At 35.8% G+C, this 23,706-nt stretch overlaps 1 protein-coding gene across 1 annotated transcript in view; it reads left to right on the plus strand.

Moving 5' to 3' along the window:
- Positions 1–23,706, plus strand: part of Adamts19 (ADAM metallopeptidase with thrombospondin type 1 motif 19) — a 258,371-nt gene that overhangs the window by 202,290 nt on the left and 32,375 nt on the right. The window contains exons 19-21 of the mRNA XM_027949358.3: positions 11,004–11,139; positions 19,106–19,310; positions 20,771–20,923. Coding sequence (XP_027805159.2) covers positions 11,004–11,139; positions 19,106–19,310; positions 20,771–20,923 — 494 coding nt within the window. The remainder of the gene's footprint in view (positions 1–11,003; positions 11,140–19,105; positions 19,311–20,770; positions 20,924–23,706) is intronic.

Genomic DNA, 23,706 nt, shown 5'->3' on the forward strand with positions numbered 1-23,706 from the left:
AAATTACTTCATCTTACCTTTGTGTTGCCCATGAGAAACTTGTGTGCCACAGATTAAGTAGATTTTTGTTGCTCACAGAAGTAGTGAATAGTAAGGGTGAGTAGATCCCAGTCAGGGACTTCCACCTTCCCTGTGAATCCCTGTGCATCAGTAGCATACTATTATTTCAGTTACTTCCACTTAATAACATTTTATACAGCTTTGAGTATGAGATGCCTCCTAAGAACAAAAGGAGAAATCTTTACCATATAAAGGTATTGTGTGTGTGTGCATGGTGTGTGTGTGTGTGTACTGTATATAATATGACATGGTTTGTGTAAAGAAGTGAAAATTTTATTTGGTTTTTTCATGAAGGAATATCAATATGCAAAGCTTAATGTTGCTGCCGCAGAAGCCTGGGAAAGTGCAGAAAGAGACTGGCAGGTGATACTGGCAGGTGGAAGAGTGTGTTTGTTGTACAGATGACAGAAAATAAGTAGACAGGTAAAGAATACATTAAGGTATCAAAGTGTGAGAAGTATCTGCAGAAAAATAAGCAAGGGCAGGAAACAAATCTGAAGTGTGAAGAATAGAGGGAGTAGGTTCAGTTTTAAATATGGTGGTCAGAAAAGCCCTCAATAAGATCAGGATGAATTAACACAAATAAGCAAACAAACAAATAAACTCTGACATGACCATGAAGGTTGTATGGGGCTGGTGGAAACCCTGGGGTATGAGTAGAGCTGGTTGCTCAGGAATAGCAAGAAGGCTGGCATGGCCCTCCTTTGCTCTGGATGGTGTGGGATGCTTGTGGTAATGCTCAAGTAAAGGAGTAACTTAATCTGGTTTGCATTTTTAAAGGGTTTTTTTTCTTTTTTTTTTTTTTGCTTCCAAGTTGAGAGTTGGCTGAATGGAACAAGAAGGTAGAAGGAGAGATCAGTTTGGAAGTTACTACAGTAATCCAGGAAAGAGAATAATAATTGTACCACTCCACTTTGTTAGCAATGTGGGAGGGAAGAGTGGTCAGGGTCTGTACAAAATCTCAAAGTAGAACTAACAGATTGTATTGATAGAAACATGTAGAGCTATGAATGTCAGAGAATGAATGTGATAGTTTTAGCCACTAGCAATATGAAGCCACCATGGATTTACATAGGAAAATGAAGTCACAGGATTAGCAGGGAGTTTTATTCTCATTATCAGTTTAAGGTGCCTAATATCTAAGGGTGATCCCAAGTAAGCAGTTGGATATAAAATTCTGGTGTTCAGGAGAGAATATTAGAGACACTCGGTATATGGATGAAATATTAAAATATTGAAACTAAAAGTCACCAAATGAACAAATGTGGGGAGTGAGAGCGAGAGAAGCTGTTGGAGGACTGAGACTTGGGGTACTCTGCATTGAGAGTCTGGAGGGATGAAGAGGAAGGTGCAAAACATTTTAAAATGAGTAGCCAACACATAGGAGAAGACACACAGGACAGCAAAACTCTTGCTAGGCATCTGACATAGAGCTGTTACAAGGAGAAAATTATCAACTATCAAAAACTACCAATGGAAAATAATGTAGAGGAAGAGTTGACTGTAACATTTAAATATATTACATGATTGTGTTTTTAATGGATAACATTTAATAGCTTTGAAACAGAAGTTCAATTCTTACCCCGTACAAATTCATTTCAATGACATGTTTGGCTTAAAAGACCAAGTGGAGTGGATTCAAAAGAAAATGACAGAATAAGTGGAGAAAGGAACTCTAAGGGATTCTAGGAATGTTGCTGAAAGAAGAAAATAGAGAAATGTGGCAGTAGCTAAAAAAGAATGTGAATCAACAAAATTTGTTGTTTTTAATAAGAGAAATTATACATACTTGTCAGTGTGCATTTTCTAGAACAGAACAGAAAACTAGAAATGCAAAGGTGACAACAAACATTTGATGAAACAATATCCGCATGGGATGGGGGACAGGATGCCAAAGTTGGCTTTACACAAATGTATGGACAGTCCATCACTAGTAACACGCAAAGAGTTTAGTGCCAAGAACTTATGGCAATATTCTTCTTACTGCATCTATTTTCTACAAAAAATGTAGTCTTTGTGAGAGTGAGGGTAGAAAAGGAGGTAATAGAGTTTGAAAAGAGGGATGTGAAGTGGCCACTAAGAGAATAAGGAGACAAATTGAATGGGCATGTGTATTTTGATTGTGTGACAGCACTAATGATCCACTTGAAGTTAGTAGTATCCGCTTAGAATGACACCAGTCCTCATGATGTCTTTATTCTCTATGTACAGTATGTAGGTACTCATGTGGAGTAAGTTTGGGAATTTCCAGGTGAGAATGATAAAATAAAATCAGATTCCAATTTTATGTTTTATGGTCTGAAATTTTATGTAACAAGTTGGAAACAGTGAAATGTGAACTTTAGTTCTGTGAGGAGGAAAGCAAAGGTATGACAGGATTTAAAGATAGTAAAAATGTGATAGTATCAATAGACATAGAGCCTGGTGGGGTTAAAGAATTCCTAGACACAGAGTACTAAGGGGCTAGAAAAGCAAGATATAATAGGAAATAGAGCTGAGATTATGGATCAGATAATAGTGATTGGTCATACAGAGTGGTGAGGGAGTTACTTGCATAACTAAAATCAAAAGCAAGATCACAGTGGAGAGAAGAGGGCCAGGTACACATAGTGCCAGAATCACTCAAATTGATAGTGTAATTGTAAGAATTGTACCAGGAGCAGGGTTAGAAAAATATGACAATAAGCCAGGAGCCAAAATCTAAACATAAGGAGAAGGAATGACTCAGGAGTTTGCATTTGATCACAAGAAGGGTGATGCGTTGTATAGTCTGATACAAAACTAGAGTTTTCAAAGAAGAAAGGAAGAAAGGTCTGCTAGAGGCACTGAGGAACACAGAGACCCACACTGCTTCTAGTTCCCAAAGGTACCAGAGCATGAGCAAAATGCTTACCTCATTGGAGGCTGCAGGGAGAGCAAGAAACAGTGTTCTCAAAAGAGAGCAGGAGCGTGTGGGAACATTCAGAGGTGAAGAGGGGAGGAACAGTCATTAGCAGAGTGCTCATAGCTTTAGGATTGCACCTGTTGCCTGCGTCCCCTGGCCCCCTGGAGCCACCAGGCATAGGCAATCCAGCAGGCAGGGCGAGGTGATATTATACAGAACACTCTTTACTGCCAAGGATATAAGGTAATTACAACAAATAGATTTCAAATAATTCTCTCAAATTAAAAAAATGTTCTCAGTCATTCTTGCCACAAGGAAATTTCCAGTGGCCATGTTTCCTCTCAGGCCACACTATCACCAAGTGACTTCAGTCTGCCATCATCCTATGTTCTCCTGTGAACAGCCTTTATACATGCAAATTCCTGGTCATCTCCTTCACCCATTCTGCACCAATAGCAAGGCTCATCTCCCTTTACCTGAGTCACATCTGTTACACAGATAAAAAAATAAATAAATAACCTGGAACAAATACGTTCTCAATGGAATATGCAGTTACAGATTTCTCCTTTACTGCAACTCAGATAAGAATTTTAGTCATGTCTTCAGTCCACTGACCAGTCAGTCTCTATCCGATGGTCAGGGTGGGGTATGGGTGAGGGAATTGACAGAGAGTCTGATGGATCACCTTATTATCAGTGAAGAACAGTCATTAAAATCAGTTTGCATTTTAAAAGCCTGGACAGGAAAACATTTGCCCAGTGAATTATATTATCCTCATTTTTTTTCTCCTAAAATTGTGATCTGTTACAAGATTCAGCAAAACATACAGAACTTGTCAACCTTCAGTTTGAAAGAGCAAATTGTTTAGGATTAAAAATTTTCCCCAAAATCATATTAGATGATTCCTGGAGTATGTTTTGTCAATTTCTAAATCTTAAGGAATAGAGATTCACAATAAATAGTTTTAATCTCAGAGCCAGAGAAATATTAGAGACCTTTACACATGATTTCTTCATCATGGAGATGATATAGCTGAAGTGCATAGAGACCAGGACCTCCCGGGGTCCTGTGATGGGTGGACCCAGGATCAGATTCCGCCACTCCTGGGCTCAAGTTCCCTTTCCTCCTGGCCACACTGCTTCAGGATCAGCTCAACAAGCTTCACATATTTTCTTTCCACAAAATAGAGAATGTCCTCTAGAGATTATTTAGGTTTTCTTTGGATTCAAAGAGACGTTTCATTTAAAAATTTATATGTCTCTATTTTTATTTGAAATGGCAGATTTTGCAACATACTCCTCCTAATTATTTACAATTCCTCTATGATTGGTGCTGGTGTAGACCTTCCCTCTGAACTTTGTTGCACTGTTTAGTCAACAGTTTTCAATTATCTATGACTATGTTAATAGGGCACATAATAATGTCAATGCCAAAATATTTCTGGGCTATTGGGTATTATTTTTCTTTTCAGTTCATAAATAAAGTAGATGGACAGGCTTTCAAGAATTGCATTGTTTCTAACTTTGTGTTGTTGATTTTATAGCCAGGAAGGGCTTTGTAATCTTTCAGCATATTCATGAATTAAATGAGAGTGTGTTTAAAACACAGAACATTGGAAACAGATTCATGCAAAATTCATTTCCAAGAGCAATTGCAGTATTCTATTTCATATGAATATATTAAGAGCAAATAAGGTATAACAAGGTAGTATAAAGTTTCAATGTTTGACAAGTTAGTTTTCTAATTTTGTTGGAAGATATTAGATTGGCAGTACTAATTGGAGATAAGAAATTAAAAAAAATTAATGTTGTCTACATGAATTTTTATTGTTAATGATATTTTATGTCAATACCTGCAACTAAGTTTTAAATTAATTTAAACTACTTTTATTCACTATACATTTGTATTAATTTATGAATTCCAGTTATTACAAGTTATTAAAAACCTAACATAGAAGCATTTTCTGTTTTAAAAAAAGACTGTTTTCTAAAAAAAACTAAAAGTATTGATAATTCTAAATAAGTTTTTCCAAAAGTTTAACATAAATTTACTAATGCTCAAATACTTTTCCTAACAGTTTTTTCAAGGACAGAGGGTAGGCCTAGAAAACTTTGAATGGATATATATCACTTTTATTTTAGCATCAACCATTGAAACTAGTCTTTATTTTCAACTGTCTTAAAATGTATTTCTGAAATAATGTTTACTTTGCATTGGAGCTCTAAAACATTAAAATATTTGAATAAGCATTTTAAACTGATTTTGGATCTTCAGAGGTTCATTAAAAATTTGATGTAAAAGACCTATTTTGAATGACTTAGGTCTTGAGAGGCATTAAAAAGTTACCATTCTTGCCAAGCCTGGTGGCACACACTTGTAATCTCAGTGGCTCAGGAGACTGAGGCAGGAAGATCATGAGTTCAAAGACAGCCTCAATAACTTAATGAGGCCCTGAACAACTCAGCAAGACCATACCTCTAAAATAAAATACCAAAAAGGACTGGGGATGTAGCTTAATGGTGGAGTGCCCCTGGCTTCATCCCTGGTAAAAAGTACCACTCTGGCTGCATGCAGAATCACCATTAACAACCTTAGGATTTATTTTGATCTAGTGAATGGATGAATGAAAAAAATAAAACCTTGAATGGATGTGCAAAGATTCAACAATCCATTTTGAAACAAATGAGTTAGACATGCTTTTAGGGATACAATTTGAAGAGATAACAATTTGAGGAAAAATAATAAGCCAACATTGTATGTTCTTCCCATTCATTCATGTTCCTCTAGCCTCCCACCCCTTAGCATCTTAGCATTTTGGGCCCCTCTAGTTCCTGCTTTCCTTATCCATGTCCAGATCACATGGACATATCCCAGCCTTTGGATTCAAATCAGAGACCACCTCTCAGTATGCAGAAGCTTGTACCTTTTAAAATCTTTTAGAATGTGTTGGACAGAAAAGAACATTTTTGGATGTGCAGTTTGTTCCTTTTTCCACTTTAAAGTTGATATACTCTTATTCCAACATAAATGTTATTAACTAAAGAAAGAGCACCAAATATATTTATTTTCCATTTTTATTTGCATTATTTTATTTCAATAATAAAATATACATTGTATTCTAATTTGTTTTCTTAATAGTATACAAACATTTTTATATTACCATAAAGTCCTTACCAGCTCGATTTTAAATATTTAAATGATGATCCACGAGCTGAATTTGTCATAGATTATTATTTCCCATAATAGGTCATTTTGTTTGAAAAAAAATACCATTCAAGGAAACTCAGTGTTGAGATGAACTTCTTAGTACAGAAATCACTGAAGGCTAAAATTGCAGGTTTATACTTTATTCATTCATTTTTTTACCAGTACTGACTATACACCATCTATTATTAGATGAATGAGAAAAATGAATGGTTCCTACTTTCAGAAATTTCACATCTACCTACTAGGGGGTCAAATGATACTAAAAGCACCATATGGAGCAATAACAGGAGCTACAGAAATTCTCTCAGGGGTAAACAAATGTGCAACGGCTCTGGGGCCAGTGAGAAAGTTGTGAAGACTGAAGAGTAGAAAGTGCCTAGGTCATAAAAGTAGGAGGAAAGCCAGTTCATGAAGCTCATTCAGTGTGATGCTAGTACTCAAGTAAAATTTAACTTGAAGGTTATGGGCCCCATTAAAATATTTGCATGCATGGAAGTGACAAAATCAGTTTGGATTATACATAAGTGTTGTAAACAATGCATAATAATTTTTATTATAATAAAAACTGAAATAGCCATTTTAGTATTGAGCTGAAACCCTGAGGGAAAAATATTTCATAGAAATGTAAAAAAAAAAATGATCAATAAGTAAATGATAGCCAGGCTTGGTGGTGTACATCTGTAATCCCAGCAACTCAGAAGGATGAGACAAGGGAATCATAAAATTCACACCACCCTGGGCAACTTAGAACAACTGTAATTCAAAAATAAAAAAGGGGGCTGGGGATATAGCTCAGTTGGTAGAGTGCTTGCCTAGCATGCACAAGGTCCTGGGTTCAATCCCCAGCACTGAAAAAAAAAAAAGAATAATTAAATAAATAAGGGCTAGAGTGCTGGGGGTATAGCTCAGTGGTAGAATGCCTCTGAGTTCAATCCCCAGTACTGAAACAAAAAAGGAAGAAGAAGTAAATTGTTGTAGTCAGCTTTTTTGCCACTGTGACCAAAGAATAAGAACATTTTTAGAAAAGTTTGTTAGAGATACACCTTTTCAGAAGTCTCAACCTATAGATGGCCAACTCCAACTCGGTCCAAATTGAAGCAGAACATCACAGCAGAGAAAAGTGGCTCAGGACCAGGTAATCAGGAAGCAAAGAAAAGAGTTCTACTCACCAGGACAAAATATAGATCCCAGTGCCCTACCTCCTCCAGCCACACCCTACTTGTCAACAGTTACCAGTCAGTTAATTCATTCAAAAGGATTTAATTTATTAAGGTTAAAGCTGTCAAAACCCAATCAGTTCACCTCTGAACTTTCACTGTCTCACACACAAGGTTTCTGGGGACAACTCATATCCAAACCAAAACAATTACATAAAGTGACTTTGGAAGAAGTTCCAGTTTTTTAAATGCATGTATAAAGAGTTGTAAGCATTTTACGTAGCTCTAAGTGCTTAGAGAAAAGTCCTTCATCTCATCAAAATATATTTACTTTTGATTCTCATGGCTTATTGGTCATCATTAGTTCATAGAAAATAAGTAACATTTTCAAAAGAAAATTATCAAGACAACTGTATATGCACATGTATACACATAATATTTCTCCTATAAAGTTCCACAACTTTATTTTTAAAATCAGGTTGTCCAATAATATCTAGAGAGTTTCAATTATGTGTACTGAAACACAGAACCTACCCACAGTAATGTGTGTCTGCACTTATGATGTACGTTCTACAAATATGATCAACCTGGATAGACAAATTTTATTTTTAAATATCCCTTTTATCTTTTATGTAGTAAACACAGGGCACAGGAAAAAATAGGTAAAAGCTTCTCTGTGAGTCTGAAAAAGAAGGCTCACTTAATCTAATGGATGATCTTTGTTAAATGTCTTCAGAGCAGAAAGAATCAGCCAATAAAAATGAATCTTGTTTTTTAGATTTTGCCCAAATTCCTTAAAGATATGAATGCATAATGATGATTTGATTTTATTCTTAACTATATCCAAAACAACCAAACAGATTTCCCCATGACTGTTACTGGGGATGGCACAGGTGAAGTGTTTACCATTAAGCAGATAACACACTATCTACAGCTTACTCATTGTTCAGACAGAAGGGCAGTTACTTCATTGCTTTATTTGCCCCTAGGTTCCACAGTATTGGATGCACTGTACATACTGCTATTAGATGCTAGAATGGAAATTTCCGGTGTTGGCTAGGATGTAAAAAATAGAAAAAAAAAATCAAACAATAACATTCCCATATGGGTTTAAGATCTTAGTTGTATTTTCAAAGGCATGATGTGTCTGTAGCTGAGCAATATGTTTTTTCCTGATTCTATTGTTTTTGTTCAATGAAAGAAAAAAGTGGAGCTAAGCTTCTCCTGACTGCCAAAAACTTAGGCTATTGAGCTTCCTTGCTAACAACATGGATGGAAATGTCCCAATTTGTATTCACACACTTTTGTACTTAGAGCACCAACAAGGAGCTCCCTAAAATGAGGACAATGCCCATATTTCTTTTGCAATATTAGTCTTACACTTAAAAGATTTTTTTTTCAATAGCTTAATGTGTTAATTCTGGGCTTACATAACTTAGTTTTGGTACCTTCTAAGAAAAGGCAGAAATGCAACATGATTAGTCCTGAGTTATTTATTCTGTGATACATAAATGTTCAGCACAAGCTTTCTGGATTATGTGTTTATCATGCTTTATGTGCCGTAGTTGGCAAAGTGCCATTATTTAAATCAGTTTAGGGAACTATATTCTTGTAGGAGTGTTTTATAACTATGAGGGCTTCAAATTAGATTTTAAAACTAACATTTACATTTCATAAGTCACATTTATTTTAACTGTAGTTTCAGTATTCATCATAATAACATATAACTAATACTTACATACACTATCATTAAACAAAATTTGTATATCTACTTACTATATGTGTAAAATCATAACCCAGTCCCTGAAGCACAAGAAGCCAGAAGGAAGGTAACCAAAAACCTTTTATTTTTACATTTAAGTATCCTGTACCTTATGAGGTCTGTTTTCTCTATGTGTTAAGAAAGAAAGAAAAAAATCTAAATGAGACAAAGTTGGTTTTGTTTCTCTAGCAGTTTGGCATTGATAGACATTGAGAATCTATGATTAAGTCAAGTGTCACACACTGCCCTTCTTGATCTGCAAAGGAATTCCCTAGGTGTGTACCTGGGCATGAAAGGTGACTTCTCTCTATAAGTTAGCATCAAGTCACCTTGTTTCGTGAGCTGTACCAGTAATGTAAGAGGACCTCTGAGGGTGTAGCTATTGTCCCTCAGGCAGGCCCTTTGTGCTTGAGGTCCTTGGCCAAAGGTACTGCAATTCAGGAATTTTCCATTTGGACAACACTGTGCTATCTGTTAGAAGACAGAAAACACTGAAGGTTTTCATAACAAGGCATGCAATAATAATCACAGATATAATTGCTGCTTAATACACATGTATATACATATATATGTTGTCATGTTTGAAAACAATGAATAGTGGTGAGGCTGTGTGCAGTATTATTGATATGAAAATCAAAAAATGATCCTGAATTGCACCTGTTCTTTTGCCTTCTACTTGGCCACCCCATTTTCTTTCAATCACTCATTGAAGTAAGAAATGTTTCAAAATGAAAATAACTCTCATTCTACATCTCTTCTTTCCTCCTTCCTGATGCCAGCCTCCTCTTTCTGTTAACTGAGTGACAGAGTGACCTCTCTGGCGCCAGCCTAGCCTTTCATGTTTGGCATGACCAGCATGAATGCTCTGAGCTTCCTAATTACCATCGCATGACAGTCATAGGACCCAGAAGACTTCTGAGTTCTTTGTAATCCTTCGTGACCCACCTGACTTTAAAATTGTTGGCTGATTTAATTATTTTATAATGTCAAACCATCAATTAAAATAGGTTATTAAATCTTATTTAGATGTCTTTTTTTTTACTCAGGTTATTTACATATAAGACTTTAATGGAGAAACAGAATTTAGTACATATTTACTAGACTTTAAGTCAATAATAATAGTATTATCAAGGAATTGTGATTATGGAGCTGTAACCAAAATGAACATATAGGCAAATAGTCATTCTTACTTCTTAACTTCTACCATAGCAGAGAAAGTACAAAATGGGAGTTTTTTGAAAACCAGTGAAAAATAGTAAGAGGCCTATGATTTTTCTCAGAAAAAAATAACAATCATTGCAGAGAAAAAAAATTCTGGAATTCTCAGGGTCTAGAATTCTCAGAGGTAAACAGGAGTTAAGTTCTGAGTTATAATCAAAGTAAGCTTGCTTCCTGTCACTCACTACAGAACTCTGGTGATGCGCAACAAGATGATTCAATGTGCACACACATCTGTGTGCTTTTTATGTGCTTTCAAAAAAAGGCCTATTAGGGAAAGAGGATCCCCAATGCCTTATGCACATACAGTTTTGTTTTTCTGGGTGCTAGGGATTGAGCCCAGGGCCTTATGCATGCTAAGCAAGTGTTCTACCTCTGGGCTCTCTCCCCAGCCCACACACATGGTTTTCAACCACTTAATGCTAAAAGATAACCACAGTTTATTACAACAAAAACTTTCTATTAACCTCTTGTCCACTTAGGTTGCTACTATCACCTTGTAATATAAATTCTTGCCATTTACTTTCTAAGGAAAAAAAAAATCTTAAGCCTAGAAATACATTTTGTTATGTAAATTATAAATAGTATTATCTTCATGGATGGAACTTAAAATTAGTTTAAAATATCTATGAAAATTCCAAGCTTATGAATATGTAAATCCATTTCATATATGACTATGATAACATTGCTTTATATATTAATTTGCAATTCTTAGGAGAAAGGAAGACAACGGTGTCCTGCACAAAAATCATGAGCAAGAATATCAGCATTGTCGACAACAAGAAATGCAAACACTTAACAAAACCAGAGCCACAGATTCGGAAGTGCAACGAGCAGCCATGTCAAACACGGTACCCTATGCCAGCTACCCTACAAGCATTGTTTGGCTGTTATATTGCTATCCCTAAAGCATACTCAGAATATTATTAGAATCACATTTTCTTAGATAGCTTACAAAGGGATATGTACCACAATGTGAACTTTTAAAGAAGCAAAGTCTAAGAATGTAAGGCTAATATTTACAACTTTGTGTTCTCCATAGTGTAAATACAACCACTTAACTGGGGATGGGGGTGGGGAGATTGTGGTGAGAAGTAATTAAGATTACTTGGTAACCTGTAGATCACCTCTTCAAAAATCTGGTTATTTAGTTGAATTTAGATATTTGCTTTTATGTTCTCTGAAATCATACATTAGAACTTTCCAGAGGTAAATAAATCAAGGTAGGATGGGGCAGGACCAGAATAACTGCAGAATAATAGGGACAGAGTTGTCCTGTTTCCTGAAGCTAGTTCCTCACTTCCTCTCCTCTAGTTCTCTGTGCAAACTTCCGGGTTTCTGACCCAGCTCCTTATTTTCCCAGTAAGTATTAGGAAAGCAGGCAAGAGACTCCTAAGTAGGAGACAAAATATCTATGCCAAGCAGCTGAGAGTGGGGTAGGAGGAGGAAGACCATGCCTTAGTAACAAGAAGATGAAGCAGAGACAAGATGAACCTGAGTTTAATTTCAGAGAAGCCACTACAGTTGCCATCACAGGGCTACTGAAAATTTACATGTTATCTCATAAAAATTAATGTTGAACTTGAGTAGAACTCAGCCCTACTGTTAAAAAGCCCTAATTTTTTTAGGAATGGGATGATGAAGAGTGTGAGGCTGGACTGATTCATTGAGAATGGTAACAATATTATTTATTTTATCTGACATTCAGGAATTTGTTGAGGCTCAGTCAGTTAGGCATGGTTGTGAATTCTTAGGAAGTTAAATAGAGGATTGATCTCCCCTTAACAATAGCTTCTGCAATGGAGTCATGGTGAATTTACACACTGCAGAACTCAAAAATGCAAAGAGTTTATAGCTTTGTATTCATTTATAACTAATATAAACTTTATAACCTCCTATCACAATGAGTAAGTATGGGACAGGGTGAAGGAATAAAAGTGCAGGAGCAGCAAAATTGCAAGTTAACCTATATTTGCACTTTTCTTTCTTAAATAATCTCTGGAATACTCTTTGATGATCTCTGGAGTGTCATCCAGGTAGATGTTCAGTTCTGGTTTTCTTGTCTCCTCTCTTCCCCGCCCCTTCTTTTCTATCTTCAGTCATTGCTATTTCTGCCTCATTGTAAAACTCAGTTCTTAAGCTCTTTTGATCCAGTTCATGCCATGTTAATGGATGCTTAAAAGGTTTTGGAAAAGTACTTTCTTCTTTTACAATGTTCAAATTTCAGGGCTTGCTTTACTGTAGATTTAATATATTTTAAATATTAAAAGCTGCTTATCAATTTTTCTTTCGTTTTCACTCTTGCTCTAAGAATCCTATGCCCATGCAAATATATCCTCCTAAAAGAGGAGAATAATGAGACATACAATGTTATGCAAAATACAAAATAACATTAATATACTTTTAATAATATCATGCACACTCTATGTTCCCACGTTATGGTTTTAAGCCTAACTCCATAACTGGTGAACTAGTAAAGATCTTTTATAATGCAGGATAGTAATTAGATAGATATTCTATGTTATTATTGTTTTCAACAGGCAGGTCTTTGATGCCTTTCCATTCAGGTCTGGACAGATCTTAAGTAGAACTTTTGGTTTTTGAACTGGATCATTGAAATCATCACCATGTCTAAGAACTCTCTCTTTTCATATCAGTTTTTTTCTATTAAAATAATTTATTTCAAATTAAACAATTAAACCTTAATATATTTTTATAAAGATTCATACATTTCAAAGCAAATTTTCCTTTGGTGATCCCTTTTCTGTTATTACTGCTCCCAGCTTGGATGGTATCCTTGACAGTTAGCTGTGTATTTATGTAAAGAACATATATGAACCTAAAGAAATGTGTATTTTTGTGTTTCTGTGTATATTTTATTAATTGAAGTAGTACCACAACACAAAATTAACCACTTTTTAATGTTCTGTGCCTTTATTTTTATTTATTTTGTTTTTTGTTCTAATCAGTTATACATGATAGCAGAATGCTCTTTGATTCGTTGTACAAAAGTGGTGCACATTTTTATTTTTTTAAATATTTATTTCTTAGTTGTAGTTGGACACAATATCTTTATTTATTTATTTATTTTTATACGGTGGTGAGGGTTGAATCCAGGGCCTCATACATGCTAGGCGAGCGCTGTACCACTGAGCCACAACCCCAGTCCTGTTGCACACTTTTAACATATATTTAAATGCTAAATAACTTATGTGGAATATTTGTTAACATATTTCAAAACCTATGTGAAATAAAACCATTTGTTTTATTTACCACATAATGTTTTTTGTTTTATGGAAGAGCTTTTTCTGATGCCTCAGTAATCTTTGAAGAACTGGATTTAAGGAACAGAACATCTTGGTCACTTCCTAACTTGGTCTGTGAGGGAGCAGAGTGTACAGTACATATCATTTGCTATTCAATCACAAACTTCAGCTCTCTTGAGGAAAAGTGCCTTGATAATGACTTGGTAAAATGAATAGTTTTTAAAAGGTCAGTACATTTTTGAGTGAGAAATTTTTGCAGCTGGAGACTGGAAGCATTTTTTTTTTCCTAGAGATTATTGTCTTCCTTCCTTTGGAAAGGAAGGCAGTATATTTTGAATCACCAAGAAGTAATGTCAGCGAGGTTAGCCAAAATAATGGAAAGCAAGAAACGACATGGGCAATTATTAAGGATCATCACAGGAAAGGTTTCCAAGTCTTGCTGGCAGAGCATATCTTTTATTTCTCTTGCTTTTTTCCCTTCTCTTCCCTAGAAGTAAGTTTTCAAATTTCCATTCACATGTATTGAAAAAATTACCAAAAGGCCTGATGGAACCATATGTGCCTAATATAAAATAGACTGATACAATAGGAAAAAACTTTTGAGAATATGGCATCTTCAGGATCAGGAAATGGGATAATTGCAAATTAGGTGAATTCTAAATTTATAATTTCATTAGTGAAAGGAAAGTGACCACAACACTTGGAGCAACCAAGAGGTCTTTATTGCAGCAGTGAAAAAGAGGAGAAAAAGAGAGAGAAAGAAATAGCGGGGAAAGAGAATAAAGTGGGGGGGGGGGCAAAGAGAGAGAGAGAGAGAGAGGAGAGGAGAGAGTGAAATGGAGAGCGAAAGCAAGAGAAGAAAGAGCAAGAGCAAGAAAGAGAGACAGAGAGAGCAAGAGAGGGGGGCCCAACAGGAGGGAGTTTTTATAGCCCAAATCTAATGGGGTCTCTGGGTTTGCAAGCAGCCTTGTTGGCATAAGGGGGGTTAAGTGTTCAGCCTTGAACGGGGGGGGGGGGAGGATTGAGTGCTCAGCCTTGAGTGCCCTCTTGAGTGTTCAGACTTGATGCAAACAGGTGATAAAGGATCAGACAGAGGGGGGTTTGAGTGCGTGGGTTATCCTGCAGCTAACCTTTGTTCAGCCTGCCCTGCAGACAACTTAGTTCAGCCTGTCCTGCACCTCACAATTAGAATGCAGTCTACATTTACTTCTTACTTTTGAGCAGTTTTCAAGGACTATAAAAAGCATATTTTTATTATTATATGAAGGATCTGAAAAAAATGATTTATTTTAAAAATATGAGACTCCATGAAATTTTAAAACTTATGTTTTCGGTAGTATCTTCTGGATTCTATAGTTGGAGGAAAAAGTACACAAATCAATTTAAATGGTGAATATTTCTGGAATATTCTTGTGTGAAAATATAGCTGAATTTGGAAGATTAAATGCACGTTAGGCAAAATCCATGGGAATACTCCAAAGCAAAATGATAGGTCAGCAAACAAGAACCTGTAAGACTCAGTAATGGATCACAAATGTTACTGTGAATATTTCCTTTTTCAGAACTGGAAACATTAAATCATTTAAAATTAAACCATTTTAAAGATGAACAAACTAGATTGTTAGAGGGTATGTCTGCTCAAAATGTAGATTATTGCTAGGAATACTGGAGTAGGCAAATTTGGAACAATTGAGACTATCTCTGTAAAACAGACAAATCTAATTTCCATGTCAGGAAATGTTTTTAGAAAATCTATTATATGGAAAGTGTTATGGATGCAAAGAACAAGGCTTTGATCTATGATCTTGAGGAATTTATATATATATTAAATGGAAAGGAGGGTCAAATTTCCTTAATTCACTGTTATGGTTTAGATGTGCATTATCTCCCCCAAACTCCTATTAATGCAGAAATATTAAGAGGTAAAATGATTGGATTATGAGAGCTATAACCTAGATAGTTCATCCTAGTTTGAAAGGACTGACTGGGTAGTAATGGTAGGCAGGTCAGGTGTGGCTAAAAGTGGTGGGTCTTTGGATGATGCTCTAGAAAGGGGCATATTTTTTGTGGCTTCTTCTCCCACTGTCTCTACTATTGTCATGAGAAGAGTAGTTTTCCTCCATTGGGGTCTTCGCTCATCATGTGCTGCCTCACCTTAAGCCCAGATAAATGAAGTTTGCTATTGACTAAAGCCTCTCAAATGGCAAGCCCCTCCTGTCAATTGTTCTTGTCAGCTATTTTGATCACAGCAATGAAAAGCTAACTAAAACAATACCCTTCAAGCTCCTCTACCTCCCCAGGGAGTATCTTGTAAGTCCCTATGAGAACTACAAGCCAGGTGATAGAGGGCAGAGGAAAGCAGCAGACCCTGTTGGCTGGAGGGAGAAATCATCTTGGGAGGAAGGGGTTTAGAGCTGGTAGCCAAGAATCCAGGCAGAGGACCCTACGTGAACAAATGGCATGAGGTGAAAATTGGGGAATAAGTTCAGATTATGGTTTGGTTTCCAAACGAGTAGAAGATGAAACAAGAGAAAAGTATGTACAAAAATAAATTTTTAAAAATATACCAAAATGTATATACAATAAATACTATAATAATCATCCCTTATCTGTGGTTTCATTTAGATTTCAAATACCCACAGTCAACTGCAGTTCAAAAATATTAAATGGAAAATTCCAGAAATAAGCAATTCATAAGTTTTAAACTGCATGTCATTCTGAATAGCATGCTGAAATCTTGCTCCATTTACTCCATTCTACCTGGGATATGAATCATCATGTTGTCTCAGATATACCTGTACATTAGTCAGCTTTTTGTTGCTGTGACAAAATACCCAAGAAACACAAAGGAGAAAAAAATAAATTATGGCTCATAGTTCCAGAGGTTTCAGCTACCTCCTTTGTTTTTAGACTTGTTGTGAGGCATAATGGTGGAAGGGCTTGGGCTGAGCAAAGCAAAATTCACCTCACAGTGAAGCAGAAAAAGAAAAAGAGAGACAGAGGCAGGCCAGGGACAAAATATATATTTTAATGACATGGTCCCAGTGACCAGCCTCCTTAAACCAGGCCCCACCTTACATTAATGCCACAGGCTTTTGACCATAGCCTTCAGCACATAGTCTTTGGGAGATATTTTAGAAGCAAGACATAACATTCTTCCTCTAGCCCCCAAAGGTTCATGTCCATCTCATAATGCAAAATATATCCAGTCTGACTCTAAGAGTTCCCAAAGTTTTAACTATTCCAGCATTGCTTCAAAGTCCAAGTCCAAAGTCTCTTCTCAGACTGAAACTCTTCTTAGACTCAAACTTAATTATGAAAAAAATAAAAAAACAATAATACAGAATAAATAGTCACATTCCAAAAATGGCATAAAAAGAGGGATGGGACCAAAACAGAACCAAAACCCAGCAAGGCAAGCGTTAAATCTTGTAGCACATGTTAGCATGGTGTGAGCTCCAAAGCAATTATAATCTCACCCTATGGCCTTGCCTACAGCAACCTACATGGCCTCTGTCTTGGCCTTGGCTTTCCTTGGTATCTGCATTCTTGGTATCTCCAAATTCCTGGGGTCTTCATTGCAGCTTGGACTTTACTTTTACAGTTTTATGCATCATCTTGTTAGGGCCTGCATGCAGGGACTCAGATCCTGACACATAATGCCTGACCTTCCAGGCCTTCTTTTGAAATCTAGGTGGAAGCCTCCCTGACTCTGTGAGTCTGCATACCTGCACAACTAGCACCATGTGGAGGATGCCAATGTCTGCTGCCAGTGGGAGTAGTAGCCTCTTTCACTGTAACTGCAGAAACCCCTGAGTGCTTGTATGGCTGAGTATGATGAAATGATTCCTGGAAAAACAACTTCCTAGGCAGCCTTGTGTGTACAAGGCACCCAGGGGCTCTCTTTTCAAAGAAGTCTTTCAAACAAGTTTGCACTTTTACACCCTTGAGGTTGAAACAGTGGGGTGAAGGGCCTGTCGCCAATCACTAGCCAGTTCCCACACACATTTTTCCTATTATTTAGTGCAAAGTACTTGGCTTCTTTTTTATGGTACTAATCTCTTCAGCAATCATAACTTCCATGACCACAATTTTATATGTGTTTCTGGTCAAATTTCAAGTTTTCAGATCTTTCCACTCTACTTCTTGCCTTCACTGTAAACCTGGCTAAATGCAGCAAGCCACATCCATGCCACTGCCTGAATGCAGTGCTGCCTTGAAATTTTCTCTGCCAGATAAAACTAGTCCTTCACCTTTAAACTCAGACTCACACATAGTCTCAGGACATGGATAATATGCAAACAATTTTTTTGTTTTGTTGATTGTTTTTTATTTTGGTTTGTTTTGTTTTTGCCCTACTCCAAGTTCCAATCGAATCCTTCTTTTCATTTGAAACCTGCTTTCCTAGTACCTTTCTGATCTTCCAAGCTCGCACCAGAATCATCTGTTAAGCTCCACTTACAACATTCTAGGGATCCTCTAACCTGCATGTCCAAACATTTTCAAACCCCTCCTGCAAACAGTTCCAAAGGCTTCTGAGCCACAAGGTCACATCTAGTCACAGCAATGATTCCACTTCTTGTACTGATTTTCTCTGTTAGATTTTTATTGTTGTGATAAAATACTCATTAAAAAAAAAAAGGAGAAAAGTTTTATTTTGGGTTAGTTTCAGAGGTTTCAGCCTCTGGTTGGTGGCTCCATTGTTTCTGGGCCTGTGGTGAGGCAGGACATCATGGCAGAAGGGTACAGAAAAACAAACCTGCTCACCTCCTAGTGGCCAGGAACTAGGACAAGGTTTGGGGTTGCAGACAAGGTATGGCCTTCAAGGTTACACCCTCAGTAACCCACCTCCTCCATCCTTGCCCCACTTCTCAGTAGCACCAAAGCTGGTGACTTAAGTCTTTAGCACATGACCTGTGGGGGACATTTTGAATCCAAACTCTAACACCATGCTTAAACACTACCTGCCCTGTAGTCACATAGTCTTTCATTTATCAGATAAACTGTGTTGGTATCTCAGTGCTTGTGTTGCCTTCACATTGTAACCAAAGACAATGTAACAATGTCTGATTCATTCACCTCATTTCACCTCAGCAGCTGAACATGATATCATTATATACCTCTCTCTGGAAGGGTATGCCTCCATCTTTGGTAAGAGAAATTTCCCTTTCTGTAAATGTTCATGGTTGTTTACCTAACACAGGGGGCTACGGTAAATATTTGAAATGCAAAGAATAGAAATAACTCCTGGATATTTCTAGTTTTATACTTAAAGGTGCTTTGATGGGATAATTTGATGAGCAGTAAAAGTTAACATGTATGATGACCTGGACAGACTGTGACATACATTTTTCACATTCTAATAACAAGCCCTATAGATAAGACACATGGAGAATTTAAGGCAATAGACATCATAGGTATCTTGGATAAAAGGCTAATGTTAGTAAATCACACAAAGTTGAAGGTAACTTTCTGCCAATTCTAAACATGTCAGATGTATGGCAGTGGATATTTTTTAGCATGTTTCCAGTCACTCTTGCTTTACTTTTAGATGGATGATGACAGAATGGACCACGTGTTCTCGAACTTGTGGAAAAGGCATGCAGAGCAGACAGGTGGCCTGTACCCAGCAACTGAGCAACGGAACTCTCATTAGAGCACGAGAGAGAGACTGCACTGGGCCTAAGCCTGCCTCTGCCCAGCGCTGTGAGGGACAGGACTGCATGACCGTGTGGGAGGCAGGAGTGTGGTCCGAGGTGCAGTACTCAACCCATTCCTTTCCCTTTTCTTTCTCTGATCCTTATGTTGTACAAAGTCATATTGTATCATATCCAGAATCTCTCTGCATCAGAGGTGATATTTTTAATACTATGCATTACTTTCACTGATAATAAAAGGAATGAACATAAATAATTTTGAAAAAAGATAGATATTTACTCCTTATTTTATAAATATTATAAAACAATCAATAGAAAATTTTATATACATTTTAGAATTTTGCTACCTCATTTATATACTGTGAATATACTCTCAACTACACACGCATTAAAATACACATTTGACTCATTTCATATCACCAAACATTTTAAAGGGAAAGAAAAAAGGAAATTAACATTTAGCAATCACCTTATATGAGCAGTGAGTGTGCTTTTACTTCTTATTTATTGCATCATGTATACTGAATGACCAAGAATGCAAGAAACTTAATAGCATTCACCATTTTGTAAATGATGGCAATACAATTCAGAGAATTAGCTTACCCAAAATCCTACCTGAGTAGTAAAGCTTGGATCTCAACCAGAACTGTCTCACTCACTTACACTAGCTTGTTTTATACAACCTACAGGTATAGTTCATGCTGATCAAGAGTATTTTATTTTCTATTACCATGATGCATATCTTTTAATAATAATAATAATAATAATAATAATAATAATAATAATAATAATAATTGTCACTCATTACATCTATTTATTGACTTCTATGGAGTATTTTAGTGTTGAGTGTGTGGGTGCATAAATCCAAACAAAACCTCTTACATATTTATACTCATACCCAGGTTCAAAGACACATGCATGTATGCACACACATACTAAAATCACCTATCTACTTGACTATTAAATAGGATCTGAAAATGATACATAGAAAAGTAAGTAGCCACTCTTTTAAGATTGAGTGGCATAAATACTGCCCCAGCCCCAGCCACTTATTTGTCTTTCTTAAATTGATTCTTTCTATACAATGGTTGAGAGTTTGTTTGTTTTCCTGTGGTGGGAGGGTACTTACCAGGAATTGAACTCAGGGGCACTCAACCACTGAACCACACCCCAGCACTATTTTGTATATTTCTCACAGGATCTCACTGAGTTGCTTAGCACTTTGCTTTTTGCTGAGGCTGGCTTTGAACTCCTGATCCTCCTGCCTCAGCCTCCAGAGCCACTGGGATTATAGACATGCAACACCTCACCTTGCAGTCCGGTGTTCTTGAGTCCATTCTTTTTCTAACACTATCTTAAACTCCATCTGGTATTTGATATAACTTCTTAGCATGGAGGTACCCATAAACTTGTCCTTAATTGTTTTGCCTGGTTTTTATGTGGATCATGGTCCCATTATAGATGGTTAGAAACACTTGCCAAACACTTAACAAAAATTAGTCTGTGGTCTGTGTCTTCTAACCAGCAACTATTTTCACACCTCCGATGTCATCTTTCAGTGTTCTGTCAAGTGTGGCAAAGGTGTACGCCATCGGACTGTGCGATGCACTAACCCAAGAAAGAAATGTGTCCTCTCTACCAGACCCCGAGAAGCTGAAGACTGTGAAGATTATTCAAAATGCTATGTATGGAGAATGGGTGACTGGTCAAAGGTGAGAAGCATCCTGTATATTCCTAATAATAATTTTCAATAATGTCAGTATTATTCCAGGTACTACAACCATGTAGTATAGAATTAGAGAGTTATGGAGAATATAGGTAAAAATCATGGGGTATGGAATAGTTTATACTCAGGTTCAAATCCTGTTCATCTGTCTGTGATCATGATCTCTATAGAATTGTGTTACAGATTAAAGAAGACTTTTTAAAAAGGCACATGCAACCATATTTGGCATAAAAGAAGCCCTTAAAAATAATAACTATTATTATTATTTTGTTTATTTATTAATTTTTATTAACAGTTCTTTCTTAGAATATTTTTTCATGAAACTGATCTAATAGTCAAAATAGTGTAAAATAAGTAAAATAAAAATATGATCAAGGGAAGTAGTAGCAAAACCAAGTAAAGGAACTCACATCTTAATAGGTAAAGGCAATCTTTTTCCCACCAATGTTTTGGGTTGTGTATAGTAGAAATATAAAGGAACAGAATTCTTGAAATGCTCTGGTCAATTCAAGCAGACACAACTCATTTTTCAAGTGACAAGTAAGTTTAATTTCACAATAATAATGTTTACTTAAAATTTATATAAGAGAAGCCTCACATATAGTTAATTGAGCTATAGAAAATAACAACACATTTACTCGGTAAAGTACTCACAAACCCCTATTTTAAGATGAAATTCTGATCATATCCGGGTGAAAACAACTCTAAAATACTACTTTTCATATAAGTATAAATTAAATCATCCTTTATTCGGCTATGATATTATATACCTATTATCATGGAATCATCAAATTCTATGACATAGGTGATGCATAATAGATCTTTTCTCCTTCCCATTTTTTAATAAATGGAAAAAAGTAACAGCTGCTGGGATATGGTAAGGAGCATGGTATTTACAGAAATGTAATAGGAAGAAACTTGTGGGAAAAATCATTTCAGTATACAAAGCGCTTTAATTACGTAGCTTTTCCAGTGTTAATCAACCTGAAATCCTTGACATATAAAATTTAAGCTTCTTTATTATGACTCTTTTTTTATTAACAAAAGTTTGCACATTTACATTGCATCTGAGTTTTCAGTGAACCATGCTCTCTTTCAACTACTTTCAACATTCAAAATTTCCTCTGATATCAGAGACAAGTGTGTCTAATCTCACCACTCTTATTCAATAGAGTACTTGGAATTCTAGCCAGAGCAGTTGGGCAAGAAAAAGAAAAAGAAAGAATGCAAGTAGTAAAGGAGAAAGTCAAGTTATACGTTTGCTATTGGCATGATTCTATGCATAGAAAATTCTAACTAATTCACCAAAAGATTTTTAAACTGATAAACTATGTAAAGTAGCATTACTAAAAACTCAACATACAAAAAATCAGTAGCTTTCCTAAACATCAATAATGAATTCATTATGAAAGAAATCAGAAAATCAATCACATTCACAATAACCACACACAAAAATAATAAGATACTCAGAAATAAGCCTAAGGATGTGAAAGACCTCTACATGAAAATTATAAAACACTGAAGAAAGAAAATGAAGAAGGCATTAGAAGGTAAGAAGGTGGAGAGACCTCTCATGTTCATGGATTAGGAGAATTGATATAGCTTAATTGGTCATAGTACCCAAAGTCATCTATAGATTCAAAGCAATTCCCATTAAAATACCAATATTTTTTTTTCACAGAACTAGAAATAAATCCTAAAATGAACATGAAAATACAAAAGAACATGAACAGCCAAAGCAATCCTGAACAAATTGAGCAATGCCAAATACAAGACAATAATAGATTTCAAAACATATTATAGTCATAGTAACAAAAACAGCATGGTATTGGCATGTAAACAGAACTATAGACCAATGGAACAGAACAGAGGACCCAGAAATAAATCCATGAGTGTTTGGGATTCAAGAAATATGAAGACAATATATATACACTCATTGCTTAGATGAGTAAATTGGTTAAGCCATTGAATGCCTTTGTGTATTTGTTTCCATATCAGTAATACAAGAGAAATGGACAGCAATAGTGTTTTCAAGCTATATTTCAAGCTATTTCAAGCCAACTCTTAATTGCTACACTTCCATTTATTTCAACTAGTGAAATTCTCAAGTTTTCTTTGAATGAAACAATTCTGCCCTATGAAAAATGTCTGAAAACAGTGAGGATAAATTAACTATATTTTTTCAACTTTAGCAATAAATAGAATTATTTTAAATGATAAGTCTTGTTAATTCCTGGTTGACTAGAAATACCAAAAGATTTAACAAACAAAAGATCCAGTTTAATTGTAATGTTGGACATAGAATTGGAAGCTTATAAAATGCTGCAAGTGGAAATGTGGTGAGTCAATCCTATCTGTATGACAATACTTCTACTTTTGATTAATAAAAATATGCCTATTTTGTAGCCTCTGGTTAAATCTCAAGCAAAACCAAAATTAACTAGGAAAATTATAAAAAACATTGATTTTGGGTTTTTTTGTGTGTTTAACTTGAAAATATTTTGGTTTTTTTTTTTTTTTTCATTTTACCACAAAAATGTATATATGATGCTTAAGTATACTAGGATTTAATTAATTTTAAGTGGGTTTGTTATATTATTGTAATATGTCTCAGCTATAACATAGATTTTGTGAGTCGGGGGAAAAATGAATGGCTCCAGTAAATATTCATCTTTATTCCAAACATTTTATCTTTATTAGGTCATTTATTTTTTCTTTGCTTATTTAGAAGATCCTCTGGGTTTTGGGTTTTCCCCCAATCCCTTTAGA

Source organism: Marmota flaviventris, chromosome 5 (genome assembly GCF_047511675.1).
Source record: "Marmota flaviventris isolate mMarFla1 chromosome 5, mMarFla1.hap1, whole genome shotgun sequence".
Lineage (NCBI taxonomy): Eukaryota > Metazoa > Chordata > Mammalia > Rodentia > Sciuridae > Marmota > Marmota flaviventris.